This window comes from Chiloscyllium plagiosum, chromosome 3 (assembly GCF_004010195.1).
Source record: "Chiloscyllium plagiosum isolate BGI_BamShark_2017 chromosome 3, ASM401019v2, whole genome shotgun sequence".
Taxonomy (NCBI): domain Eukaryota; kingdom Metazoa; phylum Chordata; class Chondrichthyes; order Orectolobiformes; family Hemiscylliidae; genus Chiloscyllium; species Chiloscyllium plagiosum.
The window spans coordinates 50,242,241-50,264,863 of record NC_057712.1 but is presented as its reverse complement, the minus strand read 5'-3'; the positions used below and the strand labels follow the sequence as shown (position 1 = coordinate 50,264,863).

Genomic DNA, 22,623 nt, shown 5'->3' with positions numbered 1-22,623 from the left:
TCATGGCTGACATGCCCAGGGGTTGACTGATAGGTGCAGGCCCAGCCTCTGTTGCCCTGAAGTAAGCAATTGATGACCACATAAAAAAGACATTTACTACTCAGTTTTCAAGTTGACAGGAAGGATGTACGAATAGGGCGAGGAGGAAGATTTGAAACCCATTCTGCTCAGGCCTGGGGGAGGGAGGAGGGGGAAGGTCCCCTCCTTTTCTACTTTTTTTCAACATAAGGCCCATTCTTCAAGACCTGCTCTCCATGGGTGCTCCCTCAAGTCACACTGGTTTCTTAGTCAGGACCCATTACTACCTCTCTCCTAGCCCCAGCCCCCAGCCCCCCAACCCCGAACACAATTTAACCTCATCTTTCCGCCTGAGATACCCTTACTTGGTGCTGGACTATTTTCACAAAGGGGAAAAGCTTCAGATGCCTGAAGCGCAAAGGGACTGAGGAGTTCTAGTTCAGGATTCTGTTAAGGTTAACATGCAGGTTTAGTTCGCAGTTAGGAAGGTAGATGAAATGTGAGTATTCATTTCAAGAAGGCTAGAATACAAGAGCAGAAATATGTTACTGAGGCTGTATAAGGCTATGGACAAATGACATTTGGAATATTGTGGCAGTTTTGGGCCCCGTATCTAAGAAAGAATGTGCAGGACTGGCTTTTTGTTGATTTGTTGATCATTTAATGGTCACCATCACTAAGATTATTTCAGTAACAGATTATTTTTATTAGTTGAATTTAACCTCCATCTGCTGCAGTGGTGAGATTTGAAGGCATGATAATTTGGACTTGTACATTATTAACCCAGTGACTTTACCACTACACCACCAGCATCCTATACTTATAATCAAAAAAAAGGCACGAGAAAGACAAATTGACCAGAAATAAGAGAGTCTGAGCTGAGAACTGGATCAATGGACTAGCTTGTCCTCCCTTAGTGCACTTTTTCCTGAATTGGAATTTTCAGACCAAAGGAAGAATCATTACATGGCTGAGGTCCATAATTGTCAATCTCACTCTATACAAGTGTGAAAGAAATCATGGGAAATATGTGCAACAACTAATCATTCATGGAACTCAACATCTCAACTTCTCATGAAATGCATGATACAAACTTATTCATAACTATCTTGCAACTAATGTTTCCATTCCAGACTTTAAAACAGCAAGTTTATCTCTGCATTTTTCTGGAACAGCCTTGTTCTAGTGCCTTCTGACCATTTCTCTTCCCTAGAGATGGCTCTGATCATTGAAATATTTGGATATGCTATTTTAAACTGTGTTGGTAATACATTCCAGATGAATGTTTGTTTGTTCTATTTTAACGATCATTAAGTACCAGGACCAGAATTATAGCATTTGGCCCATCAAGTCTGAGGGACTACTCCACTTTGGGAGGTGGATTTTTCAATCCCATGCTCATGCCTTCTCCACATAACCCTTAATCTCCTTACTAATCAAGAACCTAAATATCTACTGATGTTTTCAATACACTCAATGACTTGGCCTCCACAGCTTTTTGCGGCAACGAGTTCTGAAGTTTCATCACTCTCTAGCTGTAAACAATTCCTCCTCATCTCAGTTCTAAAGGGTCATCCCTTCACTCTGAAGCTTTACTCTCAGATCCTAGTCTCTCCTACCAGTGGAAGTACCTTCGCCACTCCACTCTATTCAGGCCCGTCAGTATTCTCTAAGTTTCAATGAGATCCCCCTTCATCCTTTTAAACTCCATCGAAACAGACATAGAGTCCTCAAACATTCCTCATAGGATATGCTCTTCATTCCCAGGATTATTCTTATGAACCTCTTCTGGACCCTCTCCAAATCCAGCTCATCCTTTCTTAGATATGGGGCCCACAACTGCCACAATATTCCAAATGTCATTTGACCAAAGCCTTATACACCCTCAGTATTATAATGCTGCTCTTGCATTCTAGCCATTCTGAAATGAATGTTAACATTTCATTTACCTTCCTAACTACTAACTGAACCTGCATGTTAACCAGAAGAGAGTCCTGAACTAGGACTCCTCAGTCCCTTTGTGCTTCAGGTATCTGAAGCTTTTTCCCATTTAGAAAAAAGTCTACACCTCCATTCTTCTGACCAAAGGGCATAACTTCCATACTTTCCCACATTGTAAGGAGCCATACCAACTTAAAATAAGTGAGCTTCTGGCCTTATTAAGATAGAGGAGAGAAGAATTTGACATAAATACAACTTTCTTGGATGAGAAAAGTTATATAATAGGGCATACATTTAGACGTAGCGCTACACAAGTTGGTAAACATGGATCCTTTATTAAGTCTTCCTACCAGATTCGCTGTACTGATACATGTGTGTATGATGGACTTAAGTGGACAAAATGAACAATGCTATTTTCAATATAACTTGTTAACACATGCAACTCGTTACAGGGCAGCACAGTGGCTCAGTGGTTAGCACTACACCCTCACATCACCAGGGTTCCCAGGTTCAATTCCAGCCTTGGGTGACTGTCTGTGTGGAGTTTGCACATCCTCCCTGTGTCTGTGTACGTTTCCTCCCACAGTCCAAAGATGTGCACGTCAGATGAATTGGCCATGCTCAATTGCCCATAGTGTTAGGTGCATTAGTCAGAGTGGGCTGGGTTGCTATTCAGAGGGTCAGTGTGGGCTGAAGGGCCTGTTTCCACACTGTAGGGAATCTAATCTTAAAAAAACATTGTGCAAGGAAGGGCTCTTGAACCTTACCTGTACTAATAATTTTAATGGCATAGCCCTTTACATATCTGTTTTGTTTGCCATAAGATGCATGACCTGCAGTTATAAGAGAATTTTGCCTTAATCCCAGCAACAGTCATCAAAATAGCTTTTTTTGGGGAGTGACAGGGATGGTCTAATAAATGGATAATGCATGATGCCTGAAGCAGATATTGTTTTGTGTTAATGAAACTTAATTGACTAATTCAAAGCTGGTTTCACACACAGGACCAAAGGTGGGTAGGAGGAGGGCGAGAATTCACATCCTCAAGGCAGGGTGATCAACCCAGCAAGCTTGTCCTACATTCTGCATGGCAACCCATGAGCATCAGAGTGATATTAAAATGTGTGGCACCCCTTTTTAATTTTATTTGAACAAATATATATTCAAGAATACTGCAAGAGGCTAGAGAAGAAATTGGGGGTGGCCTGGTTGATATTTTTGTATCAATGTTCGGCACGGGTGAGGAATCAGAAGACTGGAGGGTAGCGAATGTTGTACCCTTATTCAAGAGGGACTGCAAAGAAAATCCTGGAGACATCAGACAGTAAGCCTAACATCTGTGGTAGGTAAGTTACTTGAGAATATTCAGAGGGATAGGATATATAGGCATTTGATTAGATTAGATTACAGTGTGGGAACAGGCCCTTCAGCCCAACAAGTCCACACCGACCCGCCGAAGCGAAACCCACCCATACCCCTACATTTACCCTTACCTAACACTACAGGCAATTTAGTATGGCCAATTCACCTGACCCTGCACATATTTGGATGGTGGGAGGAAACCGGAGCACCCGGAGGAAACCCACGCAGACACGGGGAGAACGTGCAAACTCCACACAGTCAGTCGCCTGAGGCGGGAATTGAACCCGGGTCTCTGGCGCTGTGAGGCAGCAGTGCTAACCACTGTGCCACCGTGCCGCCCACTGAAAGACAGTGTTTGATTAGGAGTAGTCAGCATGGCTTTGTGCATGGGAGATCATGCCTCACAAATTTGTTAGAGTTCTTTGATGAAGTGACCAGGCAAGTTGATGATGGCAGGGTGGTAGATGTAGTCTATCTGAATATCAGTAAGGCCTTTGAAAAGGGTTCTACATGGTTGGCTGCTCTGGAAGCTTAGATTGCATTGAATCCTGGGGGGGGCAGCAAATTGGATACACAGATGGCTTTATGGTAGGAAGCAGTGGATAATAGTGGAAGAACATTTGTTGGACTGGAGGCCTGTGACTACTGAGGTCCCTCAGGGGTTGGTGCTGGACCTGTTGCTGTTTGTTATCTGTATCAATGATTTTGTTGAGAATGTACTAAGCATGATTAGTAAGTTTGCAATCAATATTAAAATAGGATGTATTGTGGATAGTGAGGAAGGTTATCAAAATTGAAGCAGGACCTTGATTAGTTGGGGAAGTGGGCTGAGAAATGGAAAATGGAGTTTAATATAGATAAGTGTAAGGTCTTGCATTTTGAAAGTCAAATCAAGGTTGGAGTTTCATCATGAATGGTAGGGCCTTAAAGGAATGTGATGGAACAGGGGAACCTTAGAGTTCAGGTGCACGGTTCTCTGAAAGTGGAGTCACAGGTAAAAAAGGGCAGTGAAGAAGGCTTTTGGCACACTAGCCTTCATCAGTCAAGGCATTGAATAGAGAAGTTAGGAAGTTATGTTGCAGTTGTACAGGATGTTGGTGAGGCCGCACTTGGAGTATTGTGATCAGTTTTAGTCACCTTGCTATAGGAAGGATGTTTTTAAACTGGAAAGAATGTGCCGATGCTGCTCCTTTAACAAGGTTATTGTGTTCATGGTTTTTTTTTTCAGAGGGGTCATAAGGTCAGGGTTCCAAGGTGTCCAGGTTTATCTACTTGAAGAAGCTTTTAAGTTAAAAAAAATACTTGTACAATGAAAGGGCAGTGGCCAGTTTTCCCAGCTCAGCTTTTCTTTGATTTGGTTTGGTTTTGGCAGCCTGTCTATTCAGGAGCTGCTGGTCAGTTTAAGCTAGGAATCCAAAGAAACAGCTACAATGGAAGGAGGTTCCATGTTAAATCTCTCTCCCATCTCTGTCTCCTATAAGAACCTGTGTCTGATTTTACCTTTTTGCCAAGGGGGTTTTATGTAGACTGCTGCAAGCATTTGGAACAGCATCATTAATTTTGGATAGTCTGTTGGGTTTAAAGATAGGTTAAGCTACTCTATATTCTGTTCTCTTCTGTTTGTATTTCATTCGGTAATCTTGTAAATAAATTCTGTTTGGCTTAAAACTAAGAGATTGGGCCAGCTGTGTCACTCCTGGAATATCCACTTTATACTTGCTTATACAACTGGAAAAGTTAGGGTCTGGGCTTCCTTCTTAAAATGTTTTGAGGGGGTCTGGCCTGGTCCATAACAAGAGTGCAGAAGAAATTTACAAGGATGTTGCTGGTACTCAATGGTCTAAGTTATGGGGAGAGGTTAGACAAGCTAGGACTTTTGCTTTAGAGCATTGGAGACTGGGGGGCGGGGGGAGGGGTGATCTTACAGAAGTGTATAACATCATGAGATGCAAGGATAGTGTGATTGCACTCAGTCTTTTTCCCAAGTTTGGGGAAATCAAGGAGTAGAGGGCATCAGTTTAAGGTTAGAGGGAAAAGTATAAAAGGGAACCTGAGGGGCAACTTATTTACACAGAGGGTGGTATGTATATGGAATGAGCTGTCTGTGGGAGTGGTTGAGGCATTGACAACATTTAAAAGGCATTTGACAAATACATGGATAGGAAAGATTTAGAAGTATATGGGCTAAGTTAGCGTTGATGGATATTTTGGTCGACATGGCCCACTTTGGGCCAAAGGGCCTGTCTCCATGCTGTAAGACTCTATGTCTCTAAATTTGAAATGAGAACACATACAAGCCTATTTTAGGGACAGATATAGATTGTGTTTATTCCCTCCACATTACCTTACTCTTAACCTGGGTTGGTTTGCTGGGTGGGCAAAGTTGAATGGCAGAAGACCTTGCCACTTGCTTTGTTGATTCACAGCAGAATTTGTTTGGTGATCAACTTGGGTATTGTTCTGGACAGCCTACTGGTTTCAGCAATGAAAGTCACCAATACAATTTTGAATAGAGCTTAGATTGTTGACCAGATATCACAATACAATTCCCTGTATCCAGCCTGCGTGGTATTTAACCAGCAAAATGTGAGGTACAGGGATGATTGGATGATTGAACATTGAATATTCAAGGGGTTTAGGAAGTTCTGTTTCTATTCTTGGCCCCATCACCAGCTCTGGTGTTACTGGTTAGGTGGATTGGTCATGCTAAATTGCCCATGGTGTTCAGGGATGTGTAGGTTAGGCGCATTAGTCAGGGTTAAATACAGGGTAGGTGAATGGGGTCTGTGAGGGTTGCTCTTCTGAGGGTCGGTATGGACTTGTTGGGCTGAAGGGCCTGCTTCCACACTGTAGGGATTCTAATCCAATCATAAAGATCTTCAGCATGTGATCTGAAGAGCTGCCCTCAGGCAATGCTAGATCTGAACCATTATATCTGTGTTAAGTTTTTGTTACAGTATTCCAAATCAAATCCCACATCTCTGCTTCATTTACATAGTCTTCCATCTTCCTTAGCCTCCCTGAAAAATTATGCTTATTGCCTCAACATTTCCATTTCACCCAGAGGAGCACAAAGTCCCAGAAACTTACAGACAATCCAGGTGGACCTGGAGGACCCATATCTCCCTGTTGAAAATAAAAATCATTTCATTAGTAATCAGTTGACGAACAGTTAACTCATTGACAATTCAATTAAGTATAGCTAAGAAATGAATAAATTTCAGTTTAAAATTTGAAAGAAAGTCTGAAATGAGTTACAGTCAGCCACAGGAGCTGTGCTATTAGTTACAGGATACAAGGAGTCATCTGCTCAGGGAGTAATGATGATGCACTGCAGTGGGCTAGGTTTGCTTGTATCCAGCATTGCTACTCGCACAGATCTACAGATTTTTAAAAATATATACAATCTTCTGAACCTTGATGTTCAGAGAAACCTAAGTTTACTTGTAGATGGAATACTGAAAGTTAGCATGCAAGCACAGAAAGCAACTGGGAAGGCAAATGGCACGTGCAGTGTAAGATCAGGAAAGCCTTACTTTATGTGCACAGAGCAATTCTTTTCCTAAACATTGAACTTTCTCACAACTATAAAAGTACCTTTCACCTCTACTCAATCACTTTCAGTGTAAGGTGATTGAACAACCAACAAATATTCATCAATTATCAACAGGAGGAATTTAACCCTTTCTGTGCAGAATTACATGATTTTAGAATCCACCTGTACCTTTTTTGTCTCAAACTTTCCAAAATACCAATGCCTGTATGAAGGCACAGTCACCAGATTTGGACACATTCTCCAAGTATGTTCGCACTACTACGTTACTGGGGGTGGGTCATATTACTCCCACGTACTTATGTTCTATGCATCTGCTCACACATCTCACTACATTTGACTTGGCAAGTGCTTTTCACATTGCAGAGATGTTTTCAATGAAGTGCCTGGCATCATCCATAGGTATTTGTCAGGCTCTACCTTTTGAAAGAGTATACCCTTCATATTTATCCCATTTTAAACTAGAGTATTTCTTAACACTGAATGTTCTTTGCTCCTCAATGTCAGATATTGCCTTCATAAATTTTGGACTGACTTGTTCATAAATTTCACCATCCTGACTCACCAAATTTTGAAGACAGGCAGAAGCTTTTGCTTATAATTCTGTATTAAGTAGTGTTGAAGAATGGATTCCTGATGGTTCCAAAGGTTGTGCCAACTGACAATCAGCTTCCTTGTCCAGAGAATGACGGGGACTATCGCTTTAGGTGGTTCACCCTTTCTGATTAATTTAGTCTCCTTTTGACTATATTCTGAATGTTAAATGAACACTATCAACAACTCCATTCACCTGTTAATTCAACTGGGGGGTCATTTGTTGACTCTGTGGGACTATGTGAAACAGATAAATTGATTATCAACCTTACATGTCTGTGAGAGTGATGTCAGACAGGTTGCTGATCCACTATTAACACAAATCAGATTACAAACTGTACATTCACAGATTTCTAAAGAATCTCACTTTGAAAATGAAACACTGAGTTCAGAAGTGAGAAATTTGCTCAAGAAAACTGTTTTTTATACTATTCCAAATAGCACTTACTTTTTCTCCTCTTGGACCAGGCAGACCAGGAACACCAGAGTCTCCCTTTAAGCCCTTTTTAAAAAGGAGAATGGAAGAATTAGTCATATATTTTATTGAAATAGAAATCTATTCTTTATGTTAACAATTATGTTTAAGCAATACAATTTCCCATGGTTTAAACAAAAGCAATGTTTGAACAAATTGTGAATTACCAAAGCCAAAACCAAATTGTTGCAGCTCTGCAAACAAGTCTGTTAATTATTGTAACATGGTCACCCTTCTTCAAATGATGTATCTAAGGCAAGAGGGCATTGTTGTCAAGTGTGGAATGAGTGGGATGAAGGTGGAGGTATTGCCTAGTTGGAGCTTTAAAAAAACTTTGGGGAAGGGAGGAAAAGCATCATGAAAAGTGTGGGTGGCATGTTGGCACAGTGGTTAGCACTGCTGCTTCACAACGCCAGAGACCCGGGTTCAATTCCTGCCTCAGACGACTGACTGTGTGGAGTTTGCACATTCCTCCCACAGTCCAAAAATGTGCAGGTTAGGTGAATTTGCCATGCTAAATAGTGTTAGGTGAAGGGATAAATGTAGGGGTGTGGATTTGTTGGGCTGAAGGGCCTGTTTCCACACTGTAAGTAATCTAACCTGAAGCTTTGGGAAAACATTGGATAGGAAATAGGGTCAACCGTCTTGCTCATAGGCCATAAGGATGTTAGTCAAAACTGAATAGATTTAATAGGAATGGGTAGGTTAGCTTCTTGCGATCTGCGTGACATGTTAAGATCCCGTATGAACAGTGACATGAATTCTTGCTCCACTCCTTCACCAGCCCAAGTTACCTATAGACAGTGGTGATTAGTTTCCAGATTATCCTTTATCAAGTTGTAGTAATGAAGAATTTTCAGTCTTTGGAATTCCTCCATGGTTTCCAATTCATAATCCTTGATAAAATCAATTTTCAAAAAAAAGAGAGAAGGCAAAAGCTATTGTTCTTCAGGCATGTAATTTCAAACTTGCTGGGTCCAAATCCAGCATCCTTTTGCGATATCCAGTAAGTGAAAAGGATTTGGTTGCTTTACCCATATCTCCTCTCATGGAAAAAATCATGATCAAGAGGCAGAATAAGAAAAAAAAAATTGTCTAATAAAATTAGAAAGCACTTCATCACAAAAAGGGCCATGGAAATCTCAAGGTCTTTGGGAACTTAGAGTTGTAGGTCAGATCAGTCAAGCCCTCAGTGAGTGGCAGAATAGGGTTCAAGGGGCAAAATCATGTCCTCCTGTTACTAAGTTTCTATCTAACCTGGGATCATCTTGTGGTCCATCTTCCCCTTACCTGTAAGCTTTGATGGGCTTGTTATCCTTTGCGCGACTGGGTCCCTATTCATAACCTGACTGACTGTGCACATTTGGTTAGTGAAGATTATGAAGGGAAAGGGCTATCCTCGCACCCAAAGTTGAGATTAAATGACATACACATAGTAAGCAGGATCAGGAGTATGCCATGCAGCCCATCAACTTAGCTCTGCCATTCAACATGACCATGGCTGATCCTCTATCACAAAGCCAAACTCCCATACTCTCCCATACACTTGACACTGAGCTTCTAGAAATCTATTTAATTGCCTTCTAAACACATTTAATGACTTACCTGCATAGCTTTCTGTGGCAGGAATTCCACAGCTTCACTGCCCTCTGATGAAGACATTTCTCCTCATCTCAATCTGAAATGGTCTATCTAGTGTCCTGAGACCATAGCACCTTGTTCTGGACCATCATCCCTGCCCCAGTTTTCCAGCCCTATCAGAATTTTATATATTTCAATGAGATCCCCTCTCAATCTCTAAACTCCACTTAGGACAAGCTTGGTCAACACAATCTAACCTCATACAACAAACATGCCATCCTCGAATCAGTCTATTGAAGCTTCACTAACTCTGCAGAAAGATGATCTTTTCTTAGGTGAGCAAAAATGCACACATCATTCTAGGTGTTGTACTAAGATTTCCTTGCTCTTGTACTTGTATGTTTTTGCAAGACAACATACCATTTGCCTTCCTTCCTGCCAGCTGCACCTCAATGCTTGCTGTCAATGAATGGATAAGGGACTTCTGGGTCCCTTTGTATATCAAAATTCCCCAATCTGCTACCAATCAAATCATAGAATCCCTACAGTATGGAGAGAAGCCATTTGGCCCATTGAATCTGCACAGACCTTATGAAGAGCATCCTACCCAGACTAGCCCAGTTCTCTACCCTATCTCTGTAACCCCACATTTATCATGGCTAATCCACCTTTCCTGCATGTCCCTGAACACGGCTGGGCAATTTAGCATGGCCAATCCACCTAACCTGCACACCTTTCGATTATGGGAGAAAACTGGAGTACCTGGCAGAAATCCATGCAGATAATGGGAGAATGTGCAAACTCCCACAGACAGTCACCTAGGGCTGGAATTGAAACTGGGTCCCTGGTGCTCTGAGGCAGCAGTGCTAACCACTGAGCTAGCATCTGCCCCTAAACTACATTACTGTTGTTTGGAAGTCACATGTAGACCAGACCACAAAGGAAAGCATATTTGCTTCACCACTTTTCCTTCATTACATTTTAAATGATATTTGATCATCACTTCATGGTCAGCATTACCTGAGACATGATTTGGAGATACCGGTGTTGGATTGGGATGTACAAAGTTAAAAATCACACTACACCAGGTTATAGTCCAACAGGTTTAATTGGAAGGACATAGCTTTCGGAGCGATGCTCACCTGGTGAAGGAGCGTCGCTCCGAAAGCTAGTGTGCTTCCAATTAAAACTGTTGGACTATAACCTGATGTAGTGTGATTTTTAACTTTTTACCTGAGACAAGTTTCATTTTCCAGTTGAGTTTAAATACCACCAGCTGAGTGATGGGATTTGAAACCATGACCCCAAAGAGTTAGCTTTGGACTAACTGGTCTAATGGTAATATCATTACGTCATTGTCTCCACTAAATATTCCTTTGCCATTCTGTTTTTCCCATTGAAGTGGACAACTTCACAATAATCTGTGTTATACTGCATTTGCCATGTATTTATCCTTTCATTCAATTAGTCGCAATTGCTCTAAAGCCTCGTTAAGTCTTCCTCACCATTCATATTCCCATCTAGTTTTGTATCAGCAGCAAACTTGGAATTACTACACTCAATTCACTCATCCAAATCATTGATATATATATATATATATATTGTGAATAGTTGAGGCCCAAGCACTGACTCCTGTGATACGCCATTTATTACCAAATTTCACTGCTTAGAATACCCTACTTTCTGTTTTCTGTCTGCTAACTGGTTCTCAATCCATGCCAGTATATTATCACCAGTACATGTGCTTTGAGTTTGTATAACAACCTCTTGTGTGGAACCACATCCACAGGTTCTCCATCATCTAATTAATTAGTTACATCCTCAAAAAAACTCCAGTGGCTTTGTCAAACATGAATTTCATAAACAATGCTGACTTTGTGCAATACTGTTTGTATTTCTTTTCTGGCTAGATATGACATCCTTTATAAAAGTTGACAGCATTTTCTCTATACTGATATGAGGCTAACCAGTCTATAATTCAGTTTTCTCCCTTCTGGCTTTTTGAATTAGTGGGGTCACATTTGCCACTCTGCAATCTGCTAGGGCTGTTCCAGATGACAACCAAATCATCCATTATTTCTATGGCCACCTTCTTCAATGCCCTGGGTGTTTAGATTGTCAGACCCTGGGGATTTATCAGCTTTCAGTCCAATTAATTTTGCCATCACTATTCTTTACTCATACTAATTTCCTTAAAATCTTCCTTCCCAAAATACATCTGGGAAGTTTTTTTGTGTCTTCTTCTGTAAAGACTGAGCTAAAGTAGATGCTCGGTTCGCTTGCCATTTCCTTGCTCTCTATTATCAACTCTCCCATTTCAGACTGTAAAGGGCCAACATTTATCTTCATTCAAAGTTTTGTTTACTTACTGTATCTATCTTTTAATGGAATTAATGTTAATATTATGTTTCAGAAAGCCCAATGATGAGCTGTCTAATAATAAAATGTTTGTTGTGTCACAGAAGAATCAGACAACATTGTGATCGTTTACAGTCAAAGTGATGAACACAACTTTGTCTTCAAAAAGACAAGTGATTTGTTCAAGTACAGAGCAAACAAATTCCTAAGCTACATTGTCTTCCAGCTTTTCTCCTCCTGACAGCATTACCTAAATGATCGAACACGCTGTCTCCACTTGTTTTTGCTGAGAAGAGTTATTCCATATTTGAGTAGCCAGAATCTGTGAACCTGCTGAAAATTATCACTATCAGTAGCTGGAATCTTACAGGAACCTGAACAACATTGGCTATGGTGAGAAATAAGGCAGAATCAGGTGACAATTCCAGCGGGGTCTAGGAACAATGAAAAAATAATCGCACCTCAGTAATGGTGACAACAAATCTGGATTACTAATGTTCTTACCTATGGCATAGTTGTGACTCCACACCCACAGCAATGCAGCTAATACTAAATGCCCTCTAGAAATGGCCCAGCAAATCTTCCAGTTCAAGGGCACTTACCCTAACGTTTAACACTCCTAATTAAAAAGTAGGATATTGCCTCAGAAGCTCAGACTACACTTGCTCTGAATGTCAAGATGAGCTCCTTGCTAGGCAGCAGTTCATTGTCTGTTAAGGGGATTGTTGCTTCTTAATAATCTCATTAATGGTACATCTCAATTCATTAACATGCAGCCTTCTATCACCATCCACTGTGAGCAAACTTGACGTTGAGAGTTTTCGATAAGGAAATCAGAGTGGGTAACTTCAGCTTGCCAACCATTCCAAAGGACCTCCATGTTGGACACTGGGGACCAACATCACAGCGCACACTCCATACACCCTACATATGCAGACATTGGCATTGACATGCATTAATTTGTAAGAACTTTCACAGTGCTTCTCCAATCCACCTACAGGACATTTCCACACTTCAGTGCTGCACCAACAACTATGTTAATGTTGCAGCAAGGACACAATGTACTCAGAGACATGCACCCAGCCCATGGAATGGATCAGGCTGCATTTCTGAGCTTTTCACTCACTGTCATAATGCTCACTCACTCGTAATCTACATGAATGCTCACAGCATCCCTGCTTGGTATTGCATTTCTCTATTTAGCCTCCTCAGTCAGTGATACCAGACTCACAGTACTACTGGACGTAGGTTTGTTCGCTGAGCTGGAAGGTTCATTTCAGACATTTCATCACCATATTAGGTAACATCATCAGTGAGCCTCCGGATGAAGTGCTGGTGGCATGGCCCGCTTTCTATTTATGTGTTTAGGTTTCCTAGGGTTGGTGATGTCATTTCCTGTGGTGATGTCATTTTGTATTCTTTTTCTCAGGGCGTGGTAAATGGGATCCAGGTCAATGTGTTTGTTGATAGAGTTCCGGTTGGAAGGCCATGCTTCTAGGAATTCTCATGCATGTCTCTGTTTGGCTTGTCCTAGGATGGATATGTTGTCCCAGTCAAAGTGATGTCCTTCCTCATCCATATGTAAGGATACTAGTGGGAGTGGGTCATGTCTTTTTGTGGCTAGTTGACATTCATGTATCCTGGTGGCTAGTTTTCTGCCTGTTTGTCCAATGTAGTGTTTATTACAGTTCTTGCATGGTATTTTGTAAATTACATTAGTTATGCTTGTTGTCTGTATAGGGTCTTTTAAATTTGTTAGCTGCTGTTTCAGTGTGTTGGCGGGTTTGTCATTTCTGAGATGTCTTTGATGTAGGGGAGAGTGGCTAGGGTTTCTGGACGCATTTTGTCTGCTTGTTTGGGTTTGTTGCTGAGATATCGGCAGACGCATTCATTGGGTACCTGTTCTTTTTGAATACAGGTTACAGAGGGACATAGATAAACTGCAGAGTTGGGCTGAGAGGTGGCAAATGGAGTTTATCATAGAAAAGTGCTCACCTTGGAATAAGCAAAGGATCAAAGAATACTGGGCTAATTGTAAGATTCTTGGCAGTGTAGATGAGCAGAGAGATCTCAGTGTCTATGTACATAGACCTCTGAAAGTTGCCATCCGGGTTGTTAAGAAGGCATACAGTGTGTTAGCTTTTATTGGTAGAGAGATTGATTTTCAGAGCCATGAGATTATGCTGCAGCTGTATAAGACCACTGGTAAGGCCGCACTTGGAGTATTACGTTCAGTTCTGGGTGACCACATTATAGGAAGGATGCGAAGCTTTGGAAAGGGTTCAGAGGCAATTTACTAGGATATTGTCTGGTATGGAGGGAAGGTCTTATGAGGAAAGGCTGAGGGATTTGAGGCTGTTTTCATTAGAGAGAAGAAGGTAGCGGGGTGACTTAATTGAGACATATAAGATAATCAGAGGGTTAGGTAGGACGGACAGTGAGAGCCTTTTTCCTTGGATGGTGATGGCTAGCATAAGAGGACATAGCTTTAAATTGAGGGTGATAGATATAGGACAGATGTCACAGGTAGTTTCTTTACTCAGAGTAGTAGGGGTGTGAAATGCACTGCCTGCACAGCAGTAGACTTGCAAACTTTAAAGGCATTTAAATGGTCATTGGATAAACATATGGATGAAAATGGAATAGTGTAGGATAGATGGGCTTCAGATTGATTCCACAGGTCGGCACAACTTCGAGGGCTGAAGGACTTGTACTGTGCTGTAATGTTCTATGTTCTAAAGCGAGGAAGTCACGGTTGCCAGCAAACCTCAGTCAAATCAAGGGGTATAGCCTTCACTCAGGAATCCCAACACAGTAAGTTAAAGATAGCCTCTGCTACCAGCCAATGGGCTTGGATATGGTCAGTCACCACTCAGGGTGGTCAGAGTCAGGATCATCGCGATGGAAGGCATGTGGAGCCAAATGTCAGGCTGCCCACCACCTACCCTGATTCTTTCTGCCCTGTTGTGGGTTGTTTTCCTCCTAGAATGAGAGAGAGGCAGGTATTCAGGAGAAGAAAGTGGGTGGAATAGCTATTATTATTGGTACAGGTGAGGAGGTGTCCCAAATGAGTAAATAGGTGGGAAACAGGGGATGGAGGATTTGTGAGGTCAGGTGCTGGGTTGGGTGACAGCAAATGAAAGATGTTTCAGACAATAGTGTGAATGGTAGACCAGGTACCTTGGTGAGACGTGGGTATAGTAGCAGAGTGTGAGTGTGAGATAACAGATAGAAGATGTGATATTTATGCTGGTGGAATGGAGCAGGTCATTGGCCTTCTTCCTATGCAGTGCAGGTGCTGAGACTGCAACCTCAGGCCAGACTTCTGTGGCATAGTGTTGTGTCCTTCTCTGCTGATACTGAGGAAGAGGATGGCCTGCCTGTGCGCCACCCCAACGGCAGGACCTCCAAGTCTATGCCCACAAAGGGGGCAATGGGGCAACACATTTTCTTTCTCTGGCTGGGGCAAATGTCAGGAATCATGGAGGGCAGCTTTGGACTGATGGTGCTTGTGTGAGTGTATAACAGGCAACAACAGGGATGCCGGTTCATTTCTGGTTATGCAGGCCATGGGAAGTTGTTCTGCATATGGCAAGTGGAGCTGGATTCAGGGACTGATTAACAACCTCAGGGTAGGTTGTTAATGAGTTTGGTAAGATATGTGGAGAGACATGTCTTGCAAGCCCTTGTGGTGAGAAACCCTCCAGGAAACTTGGCAAAACTGACATTAAGATTCCTACATTACTATCACCTATACAAAATAGTACAAGGGCAGTGAAAGAAATAACCTGCTCTTTGTCTAACAGTGTCACATAATCATTACTGTCCAGTTAGATCCTCGAACAGACCGACTCAGGCTTGGTTGAATATCTCAATTGAAAGGCCTCCAGTGGTACAGCATTCTCTTAGCAGTGTAATCAGCCTCAATTTGCATTCAGCTTTTGGAACAGGAGCAAATCCTCTGCATTACAGCCAATATCGATACCACCTGATAGAAGCTGACAGTCAGTACAATTGCAGGAATATGATCCAGCACATTATCTTTCAGTTAGCTTGCAATTTTGAAAGACTGGTTCTCAAATTGGATGGCATTTAGAATTGAGGTCCTCTTTAGTGATTGCAAAACATTTATCTTATCATCAACTTATGGATTTTCTGTCATTTATCATTTGAAAAGGCTGCACAGTAATAAGTTCCCTTGATAGACATGTGCTGTTTAACAGAAAGACATCATGCACAAGAGGTAACAAAAGGACAAGATTTTTTTCTCTGCTAAAATACACTCTGGAGGCTGGTATAGTAAATGTTATTGCTACAATTGTGTGCAGCATGCATTTTAAGTGAGTTAAGTTCTATAAAATGTGTGCACTGTCAAAATTAAAATGATTAAATGAGAGTTTACATTCTGAAACAATAAACAAGTGAATAATGGCACATTAGTCAGATTTTACGAGCACCACTGAAAGCCCAACAATAACTTTTGCCATTTTCCCTGGCAAATGAGAGTGGGGATGAAAGACAGGCCACTGCAAAACTCCTCATCTCAGAGGATTACAGGCTGATCACAGTTCATCTGCTGCACAGAGACTGGTACAAGTGAGATACATTGAGACACTTTAGAAAGATACAGTAAGTTGGAAAATAAATGCAAAGTCTTCCTACATTTCCTGCAGAAGTGTTCAAAGTGTAGCAAGACTCAAAAGAATTCTGAAGTTATTAGTCAAACAAATGTCAGTTTGTCCAACTGATTTATTTTGATTTGACTTTGGGCACTGGAGGTAAAAATACATTTGTTACGAATGGTTGCATGTTCCAAAAGAGTGGTCATGGTTCTTCTTCTTGACCTATTGCAACGATCATGCTGATTTTGCTCCAACAATGGTCATAGAGTCATAAAGATGTACAGCACAGAAACAGACCCTTCGGTCTAAATCAATATGACCAGATATCCTAAACTAACGTAGTCCCATTTGCAAGCACTTGGTCCATATTACTCAAAACCCATCCAGATGCCTTTAAATGCTGTAATAATACCAGCTTCCACCACTTCCTCTGACTGCTCATTCCAAACAGGCACCACCGTCTGTGTGAAAAGGATGCCGTTTAGGTCCCTCTTCAATTTTTCCCCTCTCACCCTTAACCTATGGCCTCTAGTTCTGGACTCCCCCACCACAGGGAAAAGACTTTGCCTATTTATCCTATCCATGCCCCTCATGATTTTATAAACCTCTATAAGGTCACCCCTCAGCCTCCGACGCTCCAGGGAAAACAGCCCCAGCCCATTCAGCTTCTCTCAAGAGCTCAAATCCTCCAACCATGGCAACATCCTTGTAAATCTTTTCTGAACGCTTTCAAGTTCCACAACATCCTTCTTGGAGGAGGGAAACCAGAATTGCATGCAATATTCCAAAAGTGGCCAAACCATTGTCCTGTACAGCTGCAACATGACTTCCCAACTCCTATACTCAATGCTCTGAGCGATAAAGGAAAACATACCAAACGTTTTCTTCACTATCCTATCTACCTGCGACTCTACTTTCAAGGAACTATGAACTATGAACCTGCACTCCAAGATCTCTTTGTCCAGCAACACTCCCCAGGACCTTCCCATTAAGTATATCAGTCCTGCTCTGATTTGCTTTTCCAAAATGCAGCACCTTGCATTTATCTAAATTTAACTTCATCTGCATCTCCTCAGCCCATTGGCCCATCTGATCGAGATCCCACTGTACTCTGAGGTATCCTTCTTCGCTGATCCCTACACCTCAAACTTTGGTGTCATCTGCAAACTTACTAACTATACCTCCTACGTTCACATCCAAATCATTTATATAAATGACAAAAAGTAATGGATCCAGCACCAATCCTTGTGGCACTCCACTGGTCACAGGCCTCCAGTCTGAAAAACAACCCTCCACCACCACCCTCCACCTTTTACCTTTGAGCCAGTTCTGTATCCAAATGGCTAGTTCTCCCTGTATTCCGTGAGAACTAACCTTGCTAACCAGTCTCCCATGAGGAACCTTGTCGAATGCCTTAATGAAGTCCATATAGATCATGTCTACCGCTGTGCCCTCATCAATCTTCTTGGTTACCTCTTCAAAAAACTGAATCAAGTTTATGAGACATGATTTCCCACGCACAAAGCCATGTTGACTATCCCAAATCAGTCCTTGCCTTTCCAAATACATGGACACCTCGTTCCTCAGGATTCTCTCGAACAACTTACCCACCACTGACGTCAAGCTCTCCAGTTTATAGTTCCCTGGCTTGTCTTTACCACCTTTCTTAAATAGTGGCACCACATTAGCCAACCTGCAGTCTTCCGGCACCTAAGCTGTGAGTATCAATGATACACGTATCTCCGGAAAGGGCCCAGCACTTTCCTAGCTTCCCACAGAGTTTGAGGGTACACCTGATCAGGTCCTGGGGATTTATCCACTTTTATGCATTTCAAGACATCCAGCGATTCCTCCTCAGTAATATAGACATTTTTCAACATGTAACCATCTATTTCTCTACATTCTATATCTTCCATGTCCTTTTCTACAGTAAAAACTGATACAAAATACTTATTTAGTATCTCCCCCATCTCCTGCTGCTCTACACAAAGGCCGCTTTGCTGATCTTTGAGGGAACCTATTCTCCCCCTAGTTACCCTTTTGTCCTTAATGTATTTGTGAAAACGCTTTGGATTCTCTTTAATTCTATTTGCCAAAGCTATCTCATGTCCCCTTTTTGTTCTCCTGATTTCCCTCTTACTCCGACTTACTTTATACTCTTCTAAGGACTCACTCTATCCATCCTGTCTACACCTGGCATATACTTCCTTCTTTTTCTTAACCAAACCCTCAATTTCTTTGGTCATCCAGCATTCCCTGCACCTACTAGCTTTCCAGAGGAATATACTGTCTCTGGACTCTCGTTAACTAATTTCTGAACCCATTTTCCAGCCGTCCCTTTACCTGCAAATATCTGCCCACAATCAGCTTTTGAAAGTTCTTGCCTAATACCTGGAAAATTAGCCTTCCTCCAATTAGGAACTTCCACTTTTGGATCCAGTCTATCCTCTTCCATCACTACTTTAATGAAATTATTTTCGCTGGCCTTAAAGTGCTCCCGCATTGACATCTCATTCACCTGCCATGCCTCATTTTCCAAGAGTGGGTCAGGTTTTGCACCTACTCGAGTAGGCACATCCACATATTGAATCAGGAAATCTTAACACTCTGGCAGTCCCATGTTTGGAAGGTAAAATCCCCTACCATAACCACCCCTATTATTTTTACAGATAACTGAAATCTCATGACAAATTTGTTTCCCAATATTCTGCAGACTATTATGGGGTCTAAAATACAATCCCAATAAGGTGATCATTCATTTATTATTTCTCAGTTCTACCCAAATAACTTCTCTGAATGTATTCCCAGGAATATCCTCCCTCAGTACAGTCGTAATGCTATCCCTTATCAAAAACGCCTCTCCCCTCCTCTCCTGCCGCCCCTTTCGGTCTTTCCTATAGCATTTGTGTCCTGAAACATTAAGCTGCCAGTCTTGCCCATCCCTGAGCCATGTTTCTGTAATTGCTATGATATCCCAGTCCCATGTTCCGAACTATGCCGAATTCACCTACCTTCCCTGGTAGGGCCTCTCCCATTAAAGTAAATACAGTTTACTTTGTTCGTACTTTGTTCTCTGCTTTGATTCTGCCTGTCCTGACTGTTTGACGTTCTTCTTTTTCCAACTGTACCAGTCTCAGATTGATCTCTTTCCTCACTATTTACCACCACCCCATCTTACGAGTTTAAATTCTCTCAAACAGCTATAGCAAATCTCCCTGCCAGTTTATTCATCCCCTTCGAATTCAGGTGCAATCTGTCCTTCTTGTAGAGGTCACTTCTACCCCAGAAGAGGTTCCAATGATCCAAAATTGTGAACCTTTCTCCCTGTACCAACTCCTCAACCACACATTCATCTGCTCTATCCTCTTATTCCTTGCTTCACTAGCTTGTAGCACTGGGAATAATCTAGATATTACTATCCTTGAGGACCTCCTTTTTAAGTACTATCTAACTTTCTATATTCTCCCTTTGTCATTAGTTCCAATGTGTACAATTACCTCCTACTGGTCCTTCTCCCCTTTGAGAACCTTCTGCCCACTCTCTGAGATATTCTTGATCCTGGCTCCAAGGAGGCAACACATCATTCTGATATTTCACTGCCGGCCGCTGAAACGTCTGTCTGTGCGTCTGACTAGAGCGTCCTCTGTCATAATCGATCGCTTGGAACTCGACATACCCCTCATTACATTAGAGCCATTCTCAGTACCAGAAACTTGGATATTCATGCGACATTCCCCTGAGAGTCCATCACCCCCTATACTTTCCAAAACAGCATTCTTGTTTGAAATGGGGAGAGCCACAGAAAACCTCTACACTACCTGCATACCCCTCTACCTTTCCTGAGTTAACCCATCTACCCGACTGCATCTGTGGCCTTTCATCCTTCCGATAACTGCCATCCATACATAGAACATAGAACATAGAAGAATACAGCGCAGTACAGGCCCTTTGGCCCTCGATGTTGTGCCGATTCAAGCCCACCTAACCTACACTAGCCCACTATCCTCCATATGCCTATCCAATGCCTGCTTAAATGCCCATAAAGAGGGAGAGTCCACCACTGCTACTGGCAGGGCATTCCACGAACTCACGACTCGCTGAGTAAAGAACCTATCCCTAACATCTGTCCTATACCTACCACCCCTTAATGTAAAGCTATGCCCCCTCGTAATAGTTGACTCCACACGTGGCAAAAGGTTCTCATGGTCAACCCTATCTAAACCCCTAATCATCTTGTACACCTCTATCAAGTCACCCCTAAACCTTCGTTTCTCCAATGAAAACAACCCCAAGTGCCTCAGCCCTTCCTCATACGATCTTTCTACCATACCAAGCAACATCCTGGTAAACCTCCTCTGCACACGTTCCAGTGCCTCCACATCCTTCCTATAAGTGCCTCCATATCCTTCATTGGGGGAGTGGGAGGTGAGTTGAAGTGTTCGGCCATGGAGCAGTGGGGATGGTCGGTGTTAACTTTTCTGCCTAATTTAAAACGAGCAACACAGAAATATTTAGCTGTAATCTGTAAATATTCGAATGGCCAAGTTCTATTTAAAGTAATAATTAACTACTTTATTTCTTAAAGTGTAACAGAGAATAATTAACTCACAACTATGAAAAAATACTTACTTTAACCCATCTTTTACCTTCCCTTCTATGAAATCAGTTACCAAAAACTCCCAATTAAGATTTCCTAAACCACATTTCTTATCACTCAACCAGGCAGCTTTCAATTGATCTATTTGGATCTTCCTGTGACTTCTTATCTTCCTCATAGGAATTTCTGCATCAGAAATTACAGATTTATAAAGTAGTTTTAAGAGAGCTATTTTTCAGGCAGACTGGTGGCATGGCAGTTCTCCTCCCAAATATTAAATTTTCCCAGTTTTATACCCCAGAGCATCAGATTGTGTCATTGACTTTTAAGATTGTCAATATAATCAATTCAAAACTGGACTGGAGTTTCATATTTTTCGAAATATAATTTAAACTGATTGGCCGAATTCAAATTTGTTTTTGTCTCCAGGCAACGAGCTAATCGAGTTGTTTTACCAAATATTACATTCTTACTTTATTGAGAACATTTGGTGCTGCATCTGATAGTTCTGCTGCGTTTAACCCTCTTAAAGTACACCCAACCCTTCATAACAGTTGGTGTTGGCGTTTCAGAGATGTTCCGAATGTGGAGGAGACTACATCAGGTGTAACATTGGTGGAAGTACAGGTAAATTTCTGTCATATGTCGAAGTATCATTTGAGGCCTTGGACGGAGGTGAGGGGAGAGGTGCGGGTGCAAGTTTTGCACTAAACATCTCTGGGACACCTGAACTTAAAAACCCTACCGCCACGTGCATAAACATCTCAACAAGTGCATGCAGGTCCTGGGTCTCCTTCATCGCAAACCTTCCAATCCAACACCTGGAGGAAGAATGCCTTATTTTCCTGCATTTTTTGATCTTTTAAATTGGATCAAATTTGGAGTTGATCATTTCATATTTGTGATGATGCACTCACTGTGGGGATATCCAATCCCAGAGTAAAATCGAAAAAGGGAGTTATGGCTGCAGCAGGGATTTGGCTGTGCATGAGAAACTCCATTTTTTTTTTAATTAAAGGGATTTGGGTATTGCTGGGTAGGTAAACATTTCCTACGCTTCTGTAATTGCCCAGAGAGCATGTAACAGTCAACAAGGTTGTTACGGGTCTGGAGTCACATGTGGGGTCGATGAGGTAAGAATGACAGATCGCCTTCCCCAAAGGACATCAGTGAATGAAATGGTTTTTCTTCCTGACAACTGACAACTGTTTCATCATCATCATTGGACTCATTGAAGTTCTAACATCTGCCATGGGGAATGTTACCTAAGTCTATGAATTAACAATCTCGTGATAGGTCCATTAGGCCATCGTCCTCCAACATCTATAGTAATGGTGTGAATCCACAGAGATTTAAGGGTTGCTATCATTGAAGCCTCACAGTGCCAAGGACCGGGGTTCGATTCCACCCTCCAATGACTGTGTGGAGCGGCCACATTCTCCGCATGGACTTCCTCTGGGTGCTCTGTTTTTTTTTCTCGCAATCGAAAGGTGTGCATATTAAATGGGTTGCCCTATAGTGT

The 22,623-nt window shown here is 41.9% G+C and overlaps 1 protein-coding gene across 2 annotated transcripts in view; it reads right to left on the bottom strand.

The window, feature by feature from the left end:
- LOC122543221 (collagen alpha-1(XIX) chain) overlaps positions 1 to 22,623 on the bottom strand; it is a 412,403-nt gene that overhangs the window by 275,370 nt on the left and 114,410 nt on the right. For both annotated transcript variants that reach the window (XM_043681707.1, XM_043681699.1), the window contains exons 11-12: positions 7,917 to 7,970; positions 6,412 to 6,447 (exon numbers count right to left, since the gene is read on the bottom strand). In XM_043681707.1, the coding sequence (XP_043537642.1) occupies positions 6,412 to 6,447; positions 7,917 to 7,970 (90 nt within the window). The remainder of the gene's footprint in view (positions 1 to 6,411; positions 6,448 to 7,916; positions 7,971 to 22,623) is intronic.